Source organism: Pipra filicauda, unplaced genomic scaffold (assembly GCF_003945595.2).
Source record: "Pipra filicauda isolate LSUMZ 115617 unplaced genomic scaffold, ASM394559v2 scaffold601_size279085_pilon, whole genome shotgun sequence".
NCBI lineage: Eukaryota > Metazoa > Chordata > Aves > Passeriformes > Pipridae > Pipra > Pipra filicauda.
In genome coordinates this window covers 1-23126 of record NW_024104756.1, presented here as the reverse complement: position 1 = coordinate 23126, position 23126 = coordinate 1, and the positions used below count along the sequence as shown (strand labels likewise).

The 23126-nt window shown below is 54.8% G+C and overlaps 1 protein-coding gene across 1 annotated transcript in view; it reads left to right on the top strand.

The window, feature by feature from the left end:
* Positions 1-21491, top strand: part of AJAP1 (adherens junctions associated protein 1) — a 35981-nt gene extending 14490 nt beyond the window's left edge. Inside the window, exons 2-6 of the mRNA XM_027751396.2 lie at positions 1111-1778; positions 9031-9118; positions 10662-10904; positions 12088-12218; positions 16827-21491. Coding sequence (XP_027607197.2) covers positions 1111-1778; positions 9031-9118; positions 10662-10904; positions 12088-12160 — 1072 coding nt within the window. The 3' untranslated portion in view covers positions 12161-12218; positions 16827-21491. The remainder of the gene's footprint in view (positions 1-1110; positions 1779-9030; positions 9119-10661; positions 10905-12087; positions 12219-16826) is intronic.
* Positions 21492-23126: the final 1635 nt, after the last annotated feature.

The following is a 23126-nucleotide window of genomic DNA, read 5'->3' as shown; positions in this document are numbered from 1 at the left end:
AGGGAGTGTACAAATGCTTCTGTCAACCAGATGCACATTCTGTCGTGCTCCCAAGGACTGTGCGGGCGCTGCTGCGGAGGATTAGCCCGTTTAGCCATGTAAAGCTCTCATTAACTCCTGCTGAGTTCAACAAAAGTCTTTCTCGTGTAAAAGCTGAGTAAAATGGAGTAAAGATTTTTTTGGGCTTTAGCCTAATGATTTTTTTTTCCAGGAAAAAACAAAAACAAAACAAAACAAACAACAACAAAAATTTGCTTATCAGGCATTTTCTTGCTGCTGTACGTGGGGCAGCATCTCAGAGGAGGGGGAGCAGAGCCTCGCGCGGTGCGGTGCTGTTGGGGAAGGGAGAGGGCTGTGACGTGATGTGACGTGTTGGTGACAGGTTACATCAAACCAAAATGGTAACTGCTGAGCCTGCTGGCAGCTCAGGGTGTTTCCAGCTGCTCTGTAACAGAGAGGGCAGCGAGAGGGGCTGCTCGTCCTGCCCTCCCTGTGCCACAGGGTTGTGTTCGGCGCTGGGTGCCATGTGCCACAGCAGGGATGTGCCATGCTCCGTGGGAGGATGCTCCTGCTGCGGTGTGGGCAACTGCCATAGTAGGAGAAGGGTTACATGTGCAAATGCAAGAGCCCACGGACTCATCTGCTCCAGCTCTTTGAGGGATTTATAGTGCTGCCTGTGGGGCGGCTCCTTGTGCCTGGCTTGGGAAGCAGGGGACAGGCTCCCCAATACCCCTGTGCTCTGCTCTGCCAACTGCTTGGGGTAATTCACCCAAAAGGGCTGTTTGGCTTCCTCAGTTCCTTCCTGGTAAAACCCATCCTCAGGTGGTTCCCAGCTTTCCCAGACCAATTGAAAAGTCATGGTTGTGGCTGGGGATCCTCAGTCTGCCATGCTTGTGGTGGTGGGTTTTGCAGTGGGAGGGGGCTCAGGGTGCCCTGAGATGTCATTCTGGGGGACTCTGGCTGGAGTGCCAGGGAGGGCGATGGCACCTGTGCAGGCTGGGGGCTGCTTTGGGTGGCTGGGCTTGGAGAGCCAGGGTGTGATGTGCTGGGAGGGAGTGCGGGGTTGCTGCCCTTCCCTTCCCTTCTAACGCGATCCCTGTCTGTCCACAGGTCAGGTTACCCGCTCGGAAGCCATGCTTGGATTTTAATAGCCATGTTCCACCTAGCCATGGACCTTGCCAGCTGCCAGCCCCCAGCCACCGGCGCCGGGGGGAGGCTCTCGCCGCGGCCAGCGCTCCGGCACAGACTGTCCCGCGGCTCGCTGTGGGGCGCGGGGAGTGGGGAGGAGCTGCGGCGCCCCGGGCCCCCCTGGACCTGCGCCCCCGCGCCCCCCCTGCAGAGACCCCGCTCCCGCCGGCCGCCCCTCACTGCCCCGCTGCCCGCCGGCCACCCCCTGCGCCGGCCGCGCTCCCGGAGGGGCCGGCGGCACCTGCGCGGCCGCGGCTTCGCCCCGCGGGACGGGCGGCCCACGGTGCTGCCCGAGGTCATCGTCTGGGGCCCCACGGGCGAGGAGGACTCCCTGGAGAGCAGCACTCTGCCCGGCGCCTTCGCCACCGCCGCCGCCACCACCACCACCGCCGCCACGACCACCGCCACCACCGCCGCCGCCGCCACCGCTGCCACGCCGCCCCGCGCGTCCCCCAGCACCCCGGCACCCGTGCCCGGCGGGGACGTGCCCCGTAGCAGCCCCGGCCGCACCAGCACCGCCGAACCGGCCGCCGGCCACAGCAGTGGAGGCAAAGACGCTCGGCCACCCCGCGGGCTGGGAGACAGCACAGGTAGGACCTGCCAGGGGCCGGGGCGATGGCGGCGTCATCGGGAGGGTTGGGGGGTCCTGGAGCGGAGGGGTCACCGTGAGACAAGTGTCCCAGTGTCAGCGCTGCCTGGGACAGGAGTTAGTGTGACATTAAAGAAATGCTTGGAGGTGAACAGCAGTGCTGATTATCGCCTTTACCCGAGGTGTTTTCCAGCCGCTCGCTGTGTTTCCCCATTACAGTCTCCATCCACAGCCGTCTCCCGTAATAGCGCTGAGGCGCAGCGATGCCTTCCCCCAGCGCTGGCTGCTGCGTGGACATGGATGGGAAAGCTGCTTCACATTTATTGCAAATTATATTTGTTATTGCTGATATTAAACCGTGGGATATCAGTGGATAGTTTACAGAATTTACTCACTGTACATCGACTGTTCTGAGCCCACTGTGATTTTCTAGTCGAAATGAAAAGGAATTTTATGGCCTAATCTTAATCCCAATTAATTTATCCAGCATGCCCTGCTTGGCAGAAAGAAACGATGCAACCAGGATGTTTTTCCTGACTTAAAGGAGTTATTTATAGAGGCAAAATAACTCCCAACCTACACACCTTTTACAAACACTGGAATTGGCTGGATAGATTAGCGAGGGAGTATTGATAAGCCCTCGCTGTGTGGTGAGATTGTCAGTCAGGTCTCCCCAGACCTGCCATGGGCAGTGCCTTCAGCCTGAGTGGCATCATCTGATCCAGGAATGTGGGGTCCCGTGGGCTCTTTTCCCTCAGCCAGCTGCAGCAGCCCCTCTGCCTGCCCCAGCTGTGGGAGGATAACTCCTGGCATGTGCTGGGGCTCTGAGACTTACTGGAGTGAGCTGCCTTGTTTAGGCGGGGACGAGCCAGTGGTGCTGCCACCCACCCACTGGTGCCACCCGCCAGTGCCACCACTGCTGTCCCGCCTGGCCACAGAATAACAGGAGCTGCAGCCCCGGCAGCTCCCAGGGGGCCCAGCTGCTTTAATCTGCTGGCTTTAGCTCTCATTAGGGGCTTTTTCCAGGATCGGAGTTTTTGCTAATTAACTTCTCTTTGAGCGGTGAATGTGATAAACTCCTTTACAGGGCTAAAGGCCCTGTTTGATCCCAGCCCGTCCACCCTCAGCTGAAAAGCTCCTGAGCTCTAGATCTGCTTTTTGTTCCAGTGCTGGGGCTGAGAGCCCAGGAGGGCTCCCCGCACTCTCCCGGCAGGAGCACCGTGCCCCTGCCGTGCCCCGGGACGGCGTTTCAGAAGCGAGCAGCCGACGCCGTCTCCAGACAGGGTCCGTGCTCTCGCTGGTTTTGCTGGCGCGGTGCCTGAGCAAGGCTGTGCAGCTCCCCAGCCCTGCTCCGCTCTGTTATATAAGCTGTAGCGGCTGGAAGTGTTTGTTCTCTGCTGGGAAAAACATATGGCTACAAATGAGGATGAGGTAACTCGCCTGTACGGTTTATTTGCCTGAGCAAGCATTGCCAGTCCCTGTCCGGTGACGGGAGCCCGGGGCGGGTGTGACGCTGCTCTTGCTGCCTGTGGTCCCTCAGCTGTCCCTGGCAGCTGCCTGGGGGGTCGGGGTGGTCGCACCTGCGTGTGGCACTCGCAGGAGCTGGGATCACCCCAGGAGCTGGCAGAGCTGTCCCAGAGCTGTCCCACAGCCGTGCAGACCCACATTCCCTCAATCCCAGCAGAGCAGTGCTGCTGCCCCCGGGTCCCTTCTGTGCCGTGTCCTTCTGTCCCTCCTTGTGTTGCTGGAGCGGGACTCACCTCGGGGCACCTGGTGATGCTGTGGGATTGTGGGGTCCTTGGGGTGCTCACAGCGGGGGGGACACTTGAGTGGAGGCAGCAGCAGTCGCTGAGATGAACAACACAGCTCTGCTCTGTGACATCTTCCTCTCGCCCCCCTCCTCCTCACTGAGAAGGAGAGAAAAAAAAGCCAGAAACAATGTCTCCGTGAGTTACTGGCAGCAAAAACAAGCTTAAAAATATTCCTCTGGAATAGGAATTATTCAGCTCATAGGCAGGAGAGATGGCACACAAGTGATGGCTGGTAAGGCCTGGGATGAGAGGAGCGGCTGGCTCATGCCCTGGCTCAGTGGGTGCTGCCACAGGGGTTCAGGTGACCTGCAGCTCAGGTGTGCCTGTCCTGATGCCACCCCTGTGGCACGGCACAGCACTGCTGGCATCAGCTGGGCACACAAGATGTTCACCCAGGCGTAGGTTATGCTTGTGCTTTTCAAAAATGTGCTTCCTTTTTCGGGGCTGTCATAATCATTTTACTCTGGAGCAGGGAAAGAGAGGAATAATTAAAATTCCAGCGTGCTGCAAGCGGGAAGGGCTGTGAGGAGCCCTCACCAGGCACTCTGTGCGTGGGCTGGGCTCCTCACCAAGGCAGAGCATCCCCCAGTCCCACAGCCTCAGCCAAGGCAGAGGAGAGCGGAATGAATTGAAGCTGTCAGAGTGATGCAGGAATTGCACTCACTGGCTTGTCCGAGGCTCCTTTCAGAAGCATTAGGATAAAGCTGTCTTTAATTAGACCTTTAAGTGCTTTATAAGGCAGAAAACTCCACGTGCCGTCTGCTGCTCTCAGTGGTGTTTGATGGCCGGTGGCAGCACGTTTGGCACCACGCTCTCCGAGCTCCTGATGGAGCTGGTGCTCAGGGACACCCCCTTCCCAGGGCTGGAGTGCTCCCAGGTGGAGGCAGGGGCTGCGTGGGTGTGAGTGTGAGTGCCTGCTGTGCCAGCAGCCAGGTTTCAGCCCATTTTGTCCCCAGCCCACCTGCTGCCCCCTCCCTGCCACCGGCTGGGAGCATGTTGGGAATAAATAGTAATAAAGACACGTTGGCTTCCTGCTGGGGATGACCCTGCCTCCAGAAACAGGGTGCAGTAGGGGGGTGCTGGATGCAAGGAGATAGTGGATGCAAAAGGCTTCAAAGGAATTAATTAAAGATAAAATGTGTTTAAAAGAAGACCCTGGGCGGTCGGGATGGAGCCGCCTCTTTGATCCGCTGTGCCAAGGCGTGGGGAGATGCCGCAGCCGGAGAGGATGGAGAGGAGGTGAGGGGGCTGGATGGTGTCTCCTGGGCCAGCACAGCCGGTCACCCTTCCCATGAGGTTCCCAAAGGATGCCTTGTAAGGTCGTGCAGCAGCTGTAGTTCTCCTGAAGGGTGGAGGATGATGGTGGAAGCAAGGAAGGAGCGTGGCCATCAGCTGAGCTCTCCCTGCGAGGGAGACGGGACTCTCCCTCCCCGGGATGCACAGATGGTGAGTGTGCCTCTGTACATCCTCCCACGTGCGTCTCAATGAGCCAGAAACTCTCCTCTGCTGCTCACTGAGTATTTATTTCTCGGTGATATTTGCTGTAACACCTGAGAAGATAAGTCCCAGTGTCTTTAGCATAAGCCTGTAGGATCTTCCTTCTTGGCAGGAACACTAAGCAGCAGCAGCATGATATTTTCCTTCTTTCATCAGTGCAGCCCAAAATATTAGGAGGTTACCAGGAACCTTGGTGGGTTTTTTGCTGAAAAGCTGCATTTTTACCTCAGGATGACTAACACTCCCTGGGCTGGGTTTTAGAATGATCACCCTGATTTACCAGGTGTAAAGAGAGGACCCAAGGCAGTTCATGGCACAGTGAGTCAGGCAGCGGAGGAACTGGCTGTGCACTGGACCAAGGCTTTCAAAGAAGGCTCCTGCCACGTCTCCTCCCATTTATCTAGGCCTCGTGGCTTTTGTAAATTATTTTCCTTACAAGCTATTAACCAGCAGTAGGTTCATGTTGTGGCCGAGTCTGGCTGATCCCCCCTGGGTGGCCACAACACCCTCCTGATTGAATTGTTCTGTCCAAAAGCAGCTTTATCAGGGTATGAGGCTCTTGGGGCTCAGATATGAGTTCTGATGGCTGGGGAAGCTGTAAAGCCTCTCAAGTCCAGCCAGTTTGCTCCAGACTCTCCGCGATGCTCAGGAGGAGGCATCGGCATCCCGCTGCCCAGGGCATGTGAGAACAGAAGGAGACTCATGTCAGGGATGAGGATGAGTGCAGAGCTCTGCTTTGGAGAGGGAGATCCACATGGCACATCTGCAGGAAGGGGCTGGGATGCTCCAGTGCAGCCCTGGCCGGGTGCAGCCAGCATCTGGCACATAATGGTAACTCCAGATCTCTCCCTGCCAAATGAAACGGAGCTGTTTTCTCCGGTTTTAATTTTATGCAGCTTCGAGGCCTTGACGAGGGTCTTCAAAGAGTTGTGGCTCGTAGCTGTTTTTATTGGGAAAATGAAAAATACAGGCTCCCTAACCAGAGCTGTTGAAATAAAGGCCTTGGGGGATAGAGGTTCTCTTTGTTTTTAATTAAGAGCTTATATCTCCTGTTCACTGCCACTGCGTGCTCCTGCAGTAGCAAGACATTAGTCTCGAATGGATTTTCTCATGGAATTAATTCCGTTGATGCAGAGCTGTCCGGGAGCCGTTTCAAAAGGTGGCCAGAAAGGCCAAACCTCAGCGCTTTCATCTCAGCAGCAAATATATGGTCTTTAAAATAACAGATAAAAAAAGCCCTGGCAGTGGCTTGCTCTGAGAAGATTGGGGTTTTGCCCAGGGTGTGGGGAACTGGGAGCTGGGTTGTGCTGCCTGCCGGGATGCTGTGGCCCCTCTCCCCCCACGGGGGGGGATGAGAAGCCCTGGTGAGAGTGGAGTGCGCTCGGACGTCACGGGAGTGGAAAAACCCAGCAATAATTCAGCATTTCCGAGGGTTCAGAGAGCTCCTTTGAAGAGCTTTCCCTCCTGGCAGGCGGCACACGGAATTCTGCTGCACTAGCAGAAGCACAGGGGCTTGGACACACTTTCAGTTCCATTAAATACTTCTCCTGTAATTACCCTCCAGTTAAATGGTCACTGCGTCAAATCGCCTGGTAAAAGCCTTGGCGGGGGGAGCCCTCCCTGGCCCCTCGCAGGGCTGAGGTGTTTGCAGGTGCCATGGCTGGTGCCAGGTGTCCCTCCCTGTCCTCCCGTGCCCGTGTCTGCCCTCCCTGCAGCTCCCTGCTTCTGCAGTTAAGAATGTGTAACTATGTGGCTGCCGGGTTCTGTGGCCCATTGGGATCAGAGCTTTTGCCATGGAGATGAGCAAACAAAACCCTGGCATCGTAATCCCTGCTCCCAGGGTCCCTCTCTGGGGGCACAGTCTCTCACTGGGAGTTATGCCTGTGCCAGGCAGCTTCCCATGCTGGAGGAGGAGGAGGAGGATAATTTTGCTCTATGAGCTATTGATTTTATCTTCCAAGTCCCCTTCCTCCATCTGATTAGGCTCCAAGGGCCATGCCTAAAATACCACTTTGCCTTTGGCAGCATCTCTCTCCATCTCACCTGCCCCTCCAGGTGCTGTGTGTCCCTTGTGGGACATTCCCATCTCCCAGGGTACCCCATCCATTAATCCCATCCCCTGAATATTGGCTATTTCTGTCTGATCTTGCTCCGTACAGCTCTACATTCTTTGAGGGCCCAGGGGAAAGGATTGGATATATTTGCAAAGAATAAAGACCCAGTAGCCTTTATTGCAGTGAGTGTCGCTATAGGGCTTCCCAGGGAACCATCCTGGTCACCTGTCGAGTCCAATCCCTCTGTCTGTCACCACTGTTGGGAGAAATATGTCCTGTCCCCTTGAAATCCCCCTGGGCACTGGTGCAGAATTAATACACGATGCAAAGGAACTTTCCTCTGTGCTGGTACATATGGCAACTTATGTATGTGATGGAGTCTAAAATTATCCAGCCCTTCTTAAAATCCATGTGTCCTGCTCCGAGGAGCTGCCATCCTTCCCAGTGCTCAGCCACCTGCAATCTGTTCTGCCTGTGCCTTTCCCATTACGTAAATGCAAGGATTAATTGCATCGTTAGGTTCTCCCGTGGCCCTGCCGCCGCTGCCTCAGCTCCCAGTGTTTCAGAAGGTCTCGTCCCCAACACCGCTTCTGTTTTCAAAGGAATCGGGCACTGGGCTGGTTTGACTTTATTTTTAGAGTCTTTCCTTTTATCTTTTTCAGCAGCGTCCCACTGGGAGCTGCTCCAAGATTGCTGTGCGGGACGCGGCCGGGCTGGCTGCTGCCGGGGTGGGCGTCACTGCTGACCCGGCAGGCGCGGTGTGAGCTGCCAGCCGCGCTCCTCGGCCCCTCGGGACACGCTCCCATCGTGACCATCCTCCGGGAACTCAAAGCGTGGGGCCAGAAGTCCTTCTCCACACCTAACCTTAAGGGAGTTGGGTGCCAGTGGGAGGTGGGGAGCCCTGTGGCAGTTTCCCTGTGAATTTCCCCCAAGAGATGAAAGCCAGAGGTGGAGCAGCCGAGGAGTGAGTACTGTGGCTCTGGCTCACAGGAGTTGGCTGCTGCCTACCCGGGGCTGTGGGTGAATCCTTCCCATGAGCAGTGGCTGCCTCAGTGCTGCCCAGCTCTGCAGTCTGATGGCCCCCAGGCACCCCCAGCTCCGGCCAAGACATGGCCTCGACACCAACACCATCCTTGCCCATGGACATGCAGCCAGGAGCCCGTGTGCTCTGGTGTGGGAAGGAGCAGTGATTCCCTTGCCACGTGCACCTGTGTGAGCTGGGTCTGCTATGCACGTATGGCACAGATGCATGCATATATATATAAAACTGCTTATTTTCCTGTCATTCTAAGACTTATTTATTTATTAAAACTACCATCCATCAGGAGCTGCAACATCTGTTTGTGAAAAATAGCACATCCTTGGGCTGCAGCCAGGAAAAATCATTTCATTATGAAATTGCAACTGTAAGGCTGCACAGAATCACAAACATACTGTACAGCGAGCTGCTTTTGTTTCCAAACTGCTCATTAGGAATGATCCACGAGCCAAAATGATACCCTGTAGAAGGTGAAGAGGGGGAAATGAGCCCACCCGATGCACGAAGTGAGCAGCCATCAGCGCCGTGATTATTATCCCTGGTGAATCCTGCGCCCAGTGCAAGGCTGTGCTCGTCTCCCTTTCCGTCCCGGAGGGGAGACGTCTTCACTTCTCTTCCGTTCTTCGTGCCTAATTCGGGCTGACAAGGAACATACTTGAGAGGATAGGAAATGAGGAGCCTGGCTTACAGATCATTTTGTGTAAGGCAGGAGAGAGGATTGCAGCGCCGCTGCCAGGGGCTGCGCGTGGCTGCACACTGGGAAGGGCTGGTGGGGGGCTGTGCAGGGCAGGGGGCTCTTCTGGGGTCCCCTCAGCTCCCATCCCCACTCTCTCTCATTTCTTCTCTCCACAGGTCTGGCAGTTCATCAGATAATCACTATTACTGTGTCCCTCATCATGGTCATAGCTGCGCTGATAACAACTCTTGTCTTAAAAAATTGGTAAGGTCCCTCCTGCTCTGCTTGGCTTGGGGGGTGGTGGGGATGGGAATGCCAGCTGTGTCCAGCTGTGAGTGCCAAATCCCCTGGCACCCGCTAGGATGGCTTTGGAAAGGCATTGCAGGAAGAAATGGGGGGTTTATACCCTCAGAAGGAGGTTGGTGTACCAGGGTTCAGCCGTGCCCCTGCGGCTCCCTGACCTCTCCCCGCCTGGCTGGTGGCTTTGGGTCCAGCACATGGCTGGGATTGGGTGGTCGAGTCCCATGTAGGACACATGTGCATCACCACTGTGGGGCTGAGCTGTCATGTGATGGCTCCTGGACAGGTCAGAGCCCTGTGTTGGGCCACAGTGGGTGTTCCCGGGACCTGCCCGGTGCTGCCGGCAGCAACTCTGCTGCCTTCCCTAAGCAGCTTTGATGCTGCTCCTTAAATCCCCAGCCTGGCTCAGCAAGAAGCAGCTGCATCTCCTGCCCTTCCCTGGGATCCCAGGGATGAAAGGGCACCTTCGGAGCCCCTCGGGTGCCGTGGTTTGAAGCATGCCCCATCCCCCAGGGCGCTCCTGTGCTGTTCCAGCTTCATTTGCTCCTGTTTATTCTCTCAGCGTGGCTGGGCGTATGGCAAAATAGGTTAGCTTTCGCTCCAGGCGCTCCTCACTTTACCTATTTTCCCAGGGAAACTGGCCTACTTTGAGGTCAGCGTTGCTGGCGTAGCGACACGGCTGCAGCGCGGGGCTGGGGGAGCGGCCGTGCGCTCCTGCCAGTGGCTCTCTCCTCTGGCCCAGCCCAGCTCTCTGTGGGTGCTGCAGCAAATTGATTCCTGCAGCCAGGAGGAAATTAGAACACCAGGTTGATGAGGAGCCCGCTGGCTCCCCAGATGAGAGGAAAAGCTCTTTGCAGGGCTATGGAGGCATCTCCATCTCGGCAGAGCCGTAACTCAGCGCAGCAACTGGCCCAAACCGCTGAGGTTCTGGCCCCACAGCTGAGCGTGCTTTGGGACGAACTGGTGACGCTCCCTCCTGTATCTCAGACAGGATTTACTCCACTAAAGCTCCCTAGTCGTCGCAGTGTTTCAGTGAAGGAGCAGGGAAAATAGTTTATAAAACACTTGTGGGATTTGTCTCCAGTTGCGGCGGTGAGCAGTACGAGTCATTGATCCGGCTGACCACGGCTTGGCAGAACAGCTCAGTAACTGCTGCTGAAGCCAAAAAGGGGAAAAAATTAATCCAGTGAGCAGTGTAGAATAGAAATGGTTTATAGAAAGTGAAATTGGGAAATCACCAGAAAAAATGCCCAGCAGGGAAGTGCAGGCAGCACCCAGGTGTATCCCAGGTGGAGAAGCAGCACCTGGCAGTTTGCTCAGCTCTAACCAAACTGCCTCAGTCCCTCACTCCGTGTGTTGGGTGACTCTGGGCATTGCTGGTGCAGGGAGGGCCGGTGCTCCAGGGCAGGGCTGACCCACATCGCACGCCCTGGCCCCAGACAGACGGTTTTTAAGGTCCCTTCCAACCCAAAGCATTCCTTGATTCTCTGATTGTCTCCCCATCCAGCTGCGCGCAGAGCGGGCGCCCGCGGCGCAACAGCCACCAGCGCAAGCTGGACCAGCAGGAGGAGAGCTGCCAGAACCTGACCGACTTCGCCCCCGCCCGCGTGCCCAGCGCCCTCGACATCTTCACCGCCTACAACGAGACGCTGCAGTGCTCTCACGAGTGCGTCCGGACCCCCGTGTCCGTCTACGCAGAGGACACGTTGCACTCGCCCGGGGATTACAAAACCACCTTCAATGGAAACAGGTGAGCTGGGCGCCGTGGTTTCCCGGTGGGTTGGGGAGCGTCGTCCCAGTCTGGTGATGAGGCTTCGGTGCCCAAGGGCAGTGCCCCAGGGGCATGTGGCAGAGCCATCTATCTCTGGCTCACAGTGCTCACCTGCCCCGTAGCTCGGTGTGGGACTGGCCCCCAGGCCCCTTGTCCTGCCAGTGGGGCTGGGTAGGTGCCTCAGCAGTCCCTGGCCCCACATGGCTCGGCGAGCTCTAGCAGTGCTCAGCACCACACAGTGTGTTCAGTTCCCAGCTGCTGCTGCCAGCATGTAAAATGCCGCTGGATCCATCTTCCAGCCTGTGCTATCTCCTCAGTGGCACCAGCAGAGCTGCCGGGCTGTGAACGAGCAGGTGATTAATGGAGGAGCAGGCGGTGGGAGCCAAATGAACCCTTTGGCTGCCGTGAAATAATGTCACGTTAACAAGGGGTGTCGTGGCAGCTCCGGTGTGGTGCAAGGGACACAGCCATGCTCTGCCTGCCCCTCTCCTGCCCAGAGGGAGGGGATCAGGAGTGATGGGGTTGGGCTCCCCACGCCCCAGGCTGGCACCAGAGCCCTTTCACCAGGTGCCGGTGTGGTTTTATCACATGGTAAATGTGTGTTCCCATCAAAGGTAGAGGGAAAGCCGGGAGGAGGGTTTTAATGGAGAAAACAAGCAAGTAGTCCTCCAAGCAGCCTGGTGGAACCATGGAGTGCATGGCATCCACAGACTGTGTCTGCCTGCCCCAAGGACAGGTCTGGAGCCAACAGCTTCACAAACATCTTCTTAACCAGCATCTTTTGCATGTGCATGGGATTGTGCTGGTCCACATTTTCCAGGGTATCCTCAGACCTCGGAAGATGGAGAACTGGCAGGGATTGTCACACCATTTTGTTGGGTGTCCACCTGCATTAGTTTGATGTGAACCCCAGCCAGGTAACAGAGGATGCCTGTGTTCTGGCTGGCAGGGATCACAGCTTTTCTGCCATCCAGGGATACTCTCTGCGACCCTCTGGCCCTGAGCACTTCCCAGCAGCCTGGCAGACCCAGGCCCATTCAAAGCATCACTCTAGAGAGATGTCATTTTTCCCCTAAAAAAGCTGATTTTGCAGCAGGCCACCCTGGCTTGCTCCGTGTGTTACGTACCAGCGTGTACAAGCCCCTCTTTCTGCTCATTGCAGACCCTCTTCTTCTGACCGGCATCTTATTCCCGTGGCCTTTGTGTCTGAGAAATGGTTTGAAATCTCCTGCTGACTGGCCGAAGCCTGTTTGACTTCTGGGGGCAGGGCAGACGCCAGCGGGCTGTTTCCTGGTACGTACCGCGCTCCTCGTGTCCATCCTGCACCCATCCCACACCCATCCTGTGCCCCCCACCGTGCCCATCGTACCTTGCCTGGTGCCATCCTGCCACTTGCGCTTCCTTCAGGGTGTCAGACTCAAGCAGGGTGGCTCACCTGGCTGGGATGGCTGACACCCTGCCATGGGTGGGGCACTGAGTGCCAAATGGCTTTTCCAGGGAGATTAATTGCAGACGGGCCACACTAGCAGGTGGAGACTGGGATGGATGAGCAAAGGGTCCCTGGGGCAGCCTTGAACTTCAGCCTGATCCCATGGTTCCAGCCCACCTCTAAAACCTCAACAAGCCACAGTAATTTCCGTGCTGTGAAATGGCCTGATCTGTAATTAACCTCTGGTGGCGTGATGGACAGCCTGCCTCACCGGAGCCACCCGTCCACATGCACACTCCATCAGCACCTGAAAGCTCATTTGGTGCTGTTTGCTGTCATAAACACTTCCATGCTCACTGCTGGGGTCCTCTGCCTCCTCACCCTCCTCCTCTTCCTTGTCCTGCTGCCGAGCCCCCCCTGCTCTGCAAAGCCGACCCTGCGTGTGCAGCCCCAGTTCCCTCTCACACCTGGGGAGATGCTGCGACCAAAGGAGTGCAGGGATGTTGTTCTGGTTGCAACAGTACAGACTTAGGGGATTTTCTTGTCTTTTGTTGAGTTGGCTCGAGCCATTTCCACCTCCTTGTGTCCCTTCTGAAGGTGGCGCAGCCGATAGTGGTGGCAGGAAAGCAGTTAAGGGTCTGTGTGTGCCAGCTCACCGTGGGCAGTGGTGCCTGCTCAAGCCACCCGCTCAGGTGAATTAATTGCTCTGTCCCAAGTCCCTGCTGTAATGAATCATATATTCAGTGTAAATGAAATTTCCAACCTTCCCTGGCTGCAGCTCGCTCGGAATAGCCTGTTTAACATTATGCACAGCTATTGAACACAGAAATATAATTAGATTAGAATGGAAGGGAATAAAAAGTTAATGGTCTCGGCTGTGCTGGGGCTAGCAGTGTCTGGGCAGGGCGGGTGAGGTGTGTGCTGGCGCAGCGGGGTAGCGAGCAGGGGTTTGGCTGGCACTGCCCTGCTGCCCCCCTGGAACCTCTCAGACAAAGTGGCTTCACTAGGGAAGGTTAAGGGCTCTCACTCCCCACCTGTTGATGTGCTTGTTTTATTTCTCTGACTCTTTTGTTGTGGCTGCTGTCTCACGGGGCAGAGGGCGAAGGAACCCAGGTGGGAGCTGATGCCAGGAGCAAGGGCAGCAGGAGGATGAGCAGGGAGGTTCTGCAGGGAACACCAGTCTCAGAAAGAAAGGCAATAACCCCCTGTGCCTGCTCCTGGGCTGCAGCCCGGGGCTCTCACTCTGGCAGTGACTGGGGCTCTCCAAAGCAAATGCAGATGGAGAGAGCAGGGAGTTCTGACTGGGAAAGCTGGGAATGCTGGCTGGGAGAGCCAGTGCTGCTGCCGTGGGGGCGAGGGCAGGGTGCAGTTCATTCCTACATATCCTGGCATTTACCACGTTCAGGTTCACCAAATTGGGGTGTGCCTTTTCCACCCTCAGCTTTGTAGTTTGGAATGTCTCTCCATCAACTTAAAGTGTATTAAGAAAAAGAAATAACACACAAAACAAGCCAGCTGCACTCGGTGCATCCACAGCTCTCACGCCTCAAGTCCAGGGAAGGAGAAGGAGCAGCTCAGAGTGCTGCCGCTCCCACCCAAGGTCCTGTGAAACCTCAGGCCAAAGACCGTTCCCTGGCCATCTCCATATGTTTCTTTAAATAGCCTGAAGCCATTCCATTACGCCTTATTAAATCCTTGAAATTCTCATTGACCTGTTTTCATGGAATCCATAAAACGCGCATTGACGCGCTCTGGAAAAATCTATCCGTCTTTTACCTGGAGCATTAGCTCTGTAATAGCGTTTCAATTACACATACAGTTCTGGAAGCTGCTGCTTGGTTTCGTTAAGGATAACAAAACAAGATTAATCCAAAACCTGTTTTCTGCACGTGTATCTGTGTGTAGGTGTGTTTGCACTAGGGTGCTTCTGGAATACATTTGCATAAGTGGTACGTCCTGGTCCAAGCCAGGTGCCCGTGGGAAATCCCTCAGGTGAAATGAACGCTCCCAAGTTTCACATGTCGCTGTGTAAAGTGCAGATGGATTTAAGATGAGCTCCCTGCTAGGCTGTCCCTGCCACCGTGGCTGCCTTGTGCTCTCACTGGCTGCCAAGTGCCAGAGGAGCAGTGCGATGGAGGGAAGTGCTGGAGGAGTGGAGGGATGGAGGATGCCTTTCCAGCTCTTGAGGAGAGGCTGGTGGACAAGGAGATGCAGCTGCTTGGGCTGCGCTGCTGCCGGAGGAATGATTGTTTCCTGGCTGGTGTTCACAACCACAGCAAGGTCGCCTGAAGGGGACAGTTGCCATTGACCCACTGCACCTCAGCAGAGATGGAGGATGCTCTGGAGCATGTGCAGCTTCCTGGCTGGAGGGGCTACATGCGGCTTCCTCCTCCCAGTCCCTTTCTTCTGGTGTTTTACAAGCTTTAATTGACAGCACTTCACATCTCTGAGCTGTCTGATAGGCAGATTAGCGCTCCCAAAGGTGTGGACCTGGAGCTGGAAGCACAAGGCAGGCAGCATGGACAGGGACAGGGATGGATGGACAGAGGTGCTGCAGATGTTTCATTGAGATGAGCACTGGGAGCCCAGTTGGAGTTTAATGTGAACTTCCCATCTGACAGTCCCTCAGCCTGGCGTGAGGGCTGACCTCTGTGCTGTCCGACTGGCAGCCTGGCCTTGGAGGATGCTGATGGCCTCGTCAGGCTGGGCTGAGCAGTTGAGGCAGCAAATGTCAGGGATGGCACCGCGGAGCGTCTCCATCCCAGAGAGCTGCAGGCAGCATGGGGCTGTCAGGAAACGTGGTGAATCTCATATAATTACACAGTGAGCAGATGTTGAAGCTATTTCCAGGGTCAGATTCCTCCTGTGCCAGCAGGAGCGATTGGGAGGGTTCCTGTGCCACTGGCGCGGGCCCTGCCGGGACGCCGGCACTCCCGCACGGGCACTGCCGCCCGCGGCAAGCAGCTGGTGGAGCTTCATGGCAGATTGCCTGTGCCAGCAGCCGGGCCCCAGCTCCTTGGTGGATGTCACACCTGGGTGGATGTCACACCTCGGCAGCTATTCCTGCAGGCACAGGAGCCGGCCCATCCGCAGCAGCCCGGGGTAGCTGCAGCTGCAGTGTCGTCCCAGGCTGCGTAGGTGAGGAGTGAAGCAGTCAGTGAAAGCACTGAGGAATTACCTGCAGGGAGGTATGAGAAGGAGAACTCCCTGTGCCCTGGTGCCAGCAGTACTGGAGGACACACAGCATCCAGGCAGAGGCAGGAGCAGACGATGTTCTGCAGAACGACAGGTGACGTTTGCTGAAGACTTGAGTGGCTTTGGCCAGGCACCACAGCGCAGGGTGGCTGGTTTGGCTTGATTTCATCCTGGCTTTGGGGCTTTCTGAAATGAAGTTTGAGATTCCGCATTATTCTTGTCCTTAATCCCACTCTCTTTGACTGAAAAACCCCATGGAATGAGATTATACAAAAATCTGTAAGGTTGATCAAGCACTGACCTACTTTGCACAAAGAGGCTATTTGGGATACAATACCAATTGTACCTCCTGCCATCACACGTTAACCAGTGCTCACCCAGAGCCACGGGATGTTTGGCACTGATGGCAGGGAGGGGTTGATTTGGGACCTGGCAGCTGTGCTGATTTGGTGACATCGGCCTGACCCTACCCTGGCACGAGGTGGTGAGAGCTGACAGCATTGTGTGGTAATGCCAGGCTTGAACACGGCAGCAGCTGCCGTGATGGCCCCGTTCTGCCTAACAACAGCAAATGGTTTGTGTTAACATTAACAGATAATGAGTCATCATAAAAAATCCCAGCTTGTCTTTGGAGGAATAACAGCAGTCCCAGCACAGCCCCGGCGCAGGAGATTAAGGACTCTGGAAAATCTGTCTCGCTAATTAAGACTCCGGGGTTGTTCTTGGAGATGGTGTATGTTGGGCATCTTGCTTAAAAATAGTGTTGGAGAAATAGCCCTGGGACAAAAAGCACCCTGCATTCTGAGTGCTGATCCCAGCCAGGCAGAGGGCACAGCGTGGATTAGGGATGTGTGTAGACAGTAAATAAATAGCTTAAGGACTTCAGTAGGATCTCTGATTTGGTGCTTAACCAATTCCCTATTGATTCTTTAGATTTAACTTTAGCAAATTTTGTTAGTGCTTGTCATCATCTTCTCGTCTGCCAGAGCACTCACTGCTCGTGGCCTGAGTATGAGAAGCTGCAGAACACAGGGATCACTGAGAGTAAATCTTTTCCTGGAGAAGGCCACAGGGAGATAGAAGTAGTGCTCCCAGGTCCCCAACACAGACTGGCAGCTGGTGAGGAGGAGGAGGAGGATGTCACTGGTACCCCACTCCCTCTGTTCCCCACTCCCCCAGGATGCCACTACGGCCGGGGGGAAAGAGGGAAAAGCCCCCACTTGCAGTGCAATTCCCTGTCATGACTTAATCTTTCTTTTTCTTCTCGTCCTCAACAGGATTCCATTGGTGAACCTGTAAAAAATATAAAAAAATAATGGGTTACCTGTACCTACCATTTCTGTTTACCAGTAGGAGACTCAAAGAGCAGCGTTCTATGGGCCAAATATATTTTTATAAAAATGAACATGCCTATAGGTAACTGCATTGTCAAGGAGCACGGTTTTGGGAGGAGAGAAAGGAAGGTGTGTGAGCAAAGAATCCCGTGGAGGAGGAGGAGGAACTGGCGAGGGACGAAGAGGGAAGGACTGAGCGCCTGGAGCCCGGCCGTGGACGGTGACTCTGAACCTGTGCCAATAATACCATTATGTGCCATGAACCGATGCAAAGACTTTGTGAGGAGCCGTGTCAGCAACGCCTGGAAGCGTCGTGGAGGATGAGTGGGGCGTCTCTTCTGGTGGGGTCATCCATTCCGGTCCATACGCGTACATACATATGGTATATGTAGAGAGAAAATATATATATACACACACAAACACTTTTTGTACTGTAGCAATTTTTGAAGATCTTAAATACTCATTTTTAAAGAAGATGTCATGGGCTAAAAGTCTCATTTCTTTAACATGCATCATGCAAACCGGGTGATCTGACGTTTTCTACTTTGGCAGCTTGTCTGTCAGCCTATATGTGTATATATAGGTAGACATATATACATATATATACGTGTGTGTGTATGTATAGACATATATATGTATGTATACATATATATATATAGTTTTGGTTCTTTTTGGAAATGCTTTTCCAGCGTGGTGACGTGACTGTGGTGGGGGACGGCCGGGGCTGCACTGCTGGCAGGGAGCAGGGGAGGAGCTTCCCAAAGACCATCTGGAACACAGCTCAAGGCAGTGGTGAAGGTATTTCCAGGCTTCTGTATCCAGATACATCATCAAGGCCTATAGGAAGAAGCTGGAGAGCCTGTGCCTGCCCCATGTCCAGAGCTGAGATCCCCACCATGAGAGGGGGCTGGGCAAGGTGGGTTTTAGGGGTGGACTTCCAAAAGATGGGCCTCTCTTGGCACAGGAGACAAATTTTGGCAGTGGGATGTGGGAGTCTTTTTGGAAAATGGCTTCTAAATAGGCCACAGCACCAAAGTTTGCTCAGCCCTGTTTGAGAAACAAGAGGAAGGAGCTTGTTGCCTCCTGCCCCAGCCCAGAGCTGTGGGATTAAGGGAGCTTCTTCCCTTGCTCTCCTGGTCTTGGCTGGCTCTGCTGTGGCAAGAGAAGACACAGTCTGCTGTCCACAGTCCTGGGTGGTGTTTAATGGGATTTTTTGCCAGGGAAGCACAGTTCTGCGGGTTCCGATTTGGTGTGTTGCTCTAGAAAGACACCCATGGCCTAGCCAGCTCCTGCTGGGGTGGGTGGTGGTGGTGGATGCTGACGAGGATGCCAGCTGACCCTAAGCCCTCTCTCCAAGTCTTTCCATGGAGTTGGGTGCTACCGTGTTGTGCTGCACATCAGACACCAGGATGGGGCTCGCTCGGGTCCCTTCGGTGTTAGGTGGGTGAGAACGACAGCAGAGATCAGACCAAAGTCCTCCAGTTCTTTTTGTAAACTGCCCTTGGTAAATACTAGTGTTTTTTTAGAATTGTCCAGATCCACATTTCTACTCCCCTACTAATTACTCAGCTCCTTTTCTTTATGATAATGAACGTGCATTTAAAAAAAAAAGTAGAACCCTGTGGTGTTGCGCAAAGCCACGCGTGCAGTCTCTTGTTCCCATGTCCTTTTCTGTCCTTTTCCCATGGAATTGCACAGTCTGGATTATTTTTCCTGAATTTTTGGATGCTGCCTCGGACAGAAGTCTTCCTTGCCAGCCCTGACAATTACCTGCAGACTTGAGCCAACCATCCCCTGGGCAGAGTGGGGTCTCCTGGGTGGCTCGTATCCAGCTCTCCAAAGCCACTGGATGCCTCCAGAGAGGAGGGGAGACAGTGTCTTGCTAGAGCAGTGACCCCCCAAAGCTTTAGCCTGCCCTGGGAAAACATGAGGAGTGTCTGCCCTTGGAAAGTGTGGAGTCTGAGCGACTGCTCCAGGGTCATCTCAGTGTCCTGGGGCTTTCCTGTGGCACTGGTGTCAGTGGTGCAGGCCCTGCGAGCTGCCCTCACTGGCACAGGTGTTGGGTTCTCCTCCTTTTTGTGACTTCATGGTAATCCATCTGCTCCAGCTTGGAGCCACGTCCCTTGTGCTTCTCCCATTGATCTTCCTATTTATTTCATTCCCGTGGGTATTCGGTGTAATCATGATAGCAGTATGACATGAAATATATCTCAGCTCCCTCGTTCCAGGGCGTTCGAAGCAGTGCTCTGCTTCTGCATGGATGGAACCTGCTGCCTGCAGGGAAGTTGTCAGGCAGAGCCGGGGCATGGCAGGGTGTTGCAGGCAGCACCAGTGCCAGCGGTGGTGGGGATGGGGATGGAGAGGCACCCGGCTCGTGGGGAATTCCCTATGGAGGTGGGGAAGAGGAGAGGAAGGAGTGTGTGTGTGTGTGTGTGTATGTGTGTGTGGGAGAGAGAAGGAAGGTGAATAATTGTGACCCCAAGGACAGGAGCAGGTTTCAGAGAGCAGGATTTTCCCGAGCTTCCCCCACAGTCTGCAGCAGGACACATCCTGGTCACCCAGAGCTGAGCGGTGAACCAGGGAACAAAAGTAGATGCACAATCTTCCCTTATTTATAAGGACCAACAGCACTTGCACTTTATCAGAGGAAGCCTCCCCCCATGCATGCCAGGCACACGGGGCCGCTGCTGGGAGGAGGGAGAGGAGGAGCAGAAAGGACAGGGCTGGAGCTGCTGATGTGGTGATGTACAAGGCAGGGCCCAGGCATCCCAAGGTCTTGCACAGTGAAATGAACTGTGGTGGTTTCATTCCCTCCTATTGATGAAAGCCAAAAAACAAGAAAGAAATGAAAACAGAAAGTTGCATTTCCATGGCATAGTCTGTTGAGCAGATCTTCCCACCGTGGAAAAGCAGGGAAGCGTGATGTTCTCGGACATGCTCCCTCAGGAGCTGTGTCATATTTTGGGCACATCATCTCACCCTGGGGTCCTGGAAGCTTGCAAAAAGAAAAGTTTTGCTCCTTGCTTTGCTGTAAGCCCCCAGCCCACTGCTGCTTGTTTCTTTTTGGTTCATTTTCCAGATTCCTTTGCCCCTGAGTCGTCCCTGAGAAACACACCATGGCAGCCAAGAGGCCGCCACGTCCCCCAGAGGTGTCATGGAGTGTCTGTGTGTCACATGTGGCTCTGTCTTAGAGAGGCAGTGGTGTGGGATGAGCCACCCACAGCAAGGAGAGCTTGGCTCTCCTTGTGCTCTGCAGCAAACCCAGGACTCTCCTCCCTCCAAATCCCTTGCAAACGCTGAGCAGGAGCCTCAGGACGTGGTGTGACAGCAGGGGCAAGGGCTGCGGGCAGAGCCGTGGGCACCACTGGCACCAGTGGGCTCTGTCCTGCACCAGCTGAGCTGGTTTGGGACTACAGGTCCGAGCTCCCATGTCATGGCACCTCCAGGCAGGGTGGGCAGGGTTTGATCCTCAGTCCCTTGATCTTTGTAAGCCGGGGTCTCCCCAGGGCAGCATCACCCCACGGCACCCCAGGCAGGGCCAGTCCTGGGCGGCCGCCTGTCTCTCCAGATCCGATCGTTTACCTTCACTCTGTCTTCCCAGCTGGAGAGAGGGCGGCCGGTGGCGGTGGCGTGGAGGGGCTGTGTGGGTGCTCCGTGGGGCCATCGGCACCGAGCCCACCGCGAGGTCACCACAGCGACAGCAGAGCCGGCGCGGGGGCAGATTTCAGGTTACCTCTTCTCCACTGGCAGCTTGTTGCAAAGGAAGGTAGTTCAGCTCAAATGGTAGTTAAATAGTAGATATTCTACACATATTATATATTTTATAAAAAAAAAAATTAAAAAATAAAATAGAACAAAAATATATCTATCCTATCTCAGCCCGCCCATTTCAGGATGAATGTGGTTGGAATTTTCGTTCAACCAGGTATAAAATCTGTAAGTGATTTTTTCAAAACCAGCAAGAAATCCCTCGCCATTTCCAAGTCCATGGGTTTGGTCTCCCGAGCTCATCTAACGCTTCTCACACATTTTTAAGGATTACTCTCAGCATTTGTAGGTACATTTTTAATAGTGTCAAGAGTGGAGAAAATATTTACTTTGAATAAAGTATATGTTGCACAAAAATGTACACTAAGGGCACAGATTTCTGACCCAGATTCTTCTATTTTAGGTTCCGAGGGGTTTATTTTTTTGTTCGATAGGACATGTACAGCGAAGTTTACACTTTATTTTTATTTCGCCAAAAACCCGTTTTCTAACATGAGGACAGTTTTACTTTGTAACCGGTTTTACATCACCCAGTACTTCTTTCTTTTCCTGGGAAAATCCCGCTCCGGGAGGGGCAGCCGGCACGTCCGGGTGCGGTGCCGGGCCAGCCCAGCGCCGGTGGAAGCGCTGCCGCCTTTCGGCATCGCGGCCGCTCCGCGTGCCCGCGGCTTGAGCTGGGGCGATGCCAAAAGGACCTTTTTCTTCCCGAGTGGTTTTTAATTTGTCTCTGTCCGTGGAAGCCGTGTATTTGGAAGCACTGTAAATGCCCCCCCTGTCCCCTTGCCCTGTGTATATTTAGTACTCTGATGTTGCTATTAAAACTGATATGAGAACCGCGCAGCCGGTGGTGCCTGGGTTCGTCCGCGCGCGGCTGCGGTTCCTGGGGAGGGGACGGGGCTGGTTTGGGGTGTAGGGGGACTGACCCATCAGCAAGGATGGGTGCTTCCCCGGGGAAATCCCCCTGTCCCCAGCTGTGCAACCCTTGGGTGAGAGGCTGAGAAATGGCCCTGCCTTCATCCTGGGAAGAGGGTCTCGTACATCCCCTCGGGTCCCCTTGAAGCCCCCACCTCTGCACCCTGCAGCACTGGCAGGAGGGTGATGGGTCCTGAGGCTTACCCAGCACCCCTAGGGCTCGGGGGGAATTAATTAAGTGTCACTAATGATGTTTTAAACAAACAGCTCTGCTATGGAATCACTTCACCCAGTTACCTCTTTTACCTGAGGAGTCCTGGCCATGAGCAGGTACCTGTTAAGTGATGTCTCTGGTTTGCACGTTGGGTGTGACACAGGTGATGATGGTTCACAATTGAGCTGGCCCTGCAGCTGTGCAGCCACAAGCTGCTCAATGGACAGATGGACAGACGTGGGCACCGGGCAGCACGAGGAGGGCTCATGCCAGGCAGTAGGGACAGCTCCCATAGCCTCTTGTGCTCTCACAGTGTCCCCCTTCTCCAGACCACCATGGGACAGCACAGCTGCCATTCCTCACAACGCCATCTGACCTGAAAAAGGGGGAAAAGCCTTTCTCAGTGTCCATGTTGGCTTTAAAGAGGGATGACCTGGGAAGACAGAGCTCAGCACAGCCACCTGCCACTCGCGTTCCCAGGCTGCGTCAGGAGCTTTCCCGCAGTGCTGGGATCCTCTGCAGCTCTCTCTGCCAGACCAGCACAAAACCAGGACCAGGGATGCTGCCCAGCCCCAGCCCAGCCAAATCTCAAAAAGCTCCCTTCTGCGGGAAAATATATAGGAAAATGGGGAGGGACAAAGTGAGATGCTCTTCATTTAGGGCCAAATTGCCAGCTTAAATCACCGTGACAATGTGTACAAGCGAACAGGATGTGAATGGCCTCAGAGCTGCATATATCAGCTGGAGAACTCTCTTCATTTCCAGATGCAAGTGGGATTTCAGGGCATGAAATACAGTGTTGGGATCTCATTCCTTTCCCTGATATTTATCACAGCCGGAAACATACTCACCAGCCTGAGCTGTTCCAAGTGTCACTGCTGGGAGCACAGAGGAGAAATATTGTGCTGAGCCGTGGGAGAGAGACTGGGGGGGACAACAAGGCGAGCGGCCAAAGAGGAGAACCAGCATCCCTGCTCCCTCCAGCACCCAGCACCCCAGCGTGGAGCCAGGAGCATCCCCTCCTGCTGCCCACCCCACCATGCACCGAGGGCCAGGGCATGGCCACCACACACTGTGCCCTGGGTTAAATAGTGCCACGAGCGGTTCCCGGGGCTGGAGGTGCCGTGACAGGGTGAATGTCCCCTTGTCAGCTGGAGGCTGCCAGCTCGTGTCCCTTCAGCACTGCTCAACAGGGTGAGGCTGGAAAATGAGGCTGGAAACAAAACACCACACACTGGTGCCGCAGCGCACAGTTCTGATAAAAAGTAGGACTAAGCATTATCCAAGTTTAATTATTATAATTATACCGGGGCGAAGTAATTGCTGGGGATATTTTAAGCATCAATCAA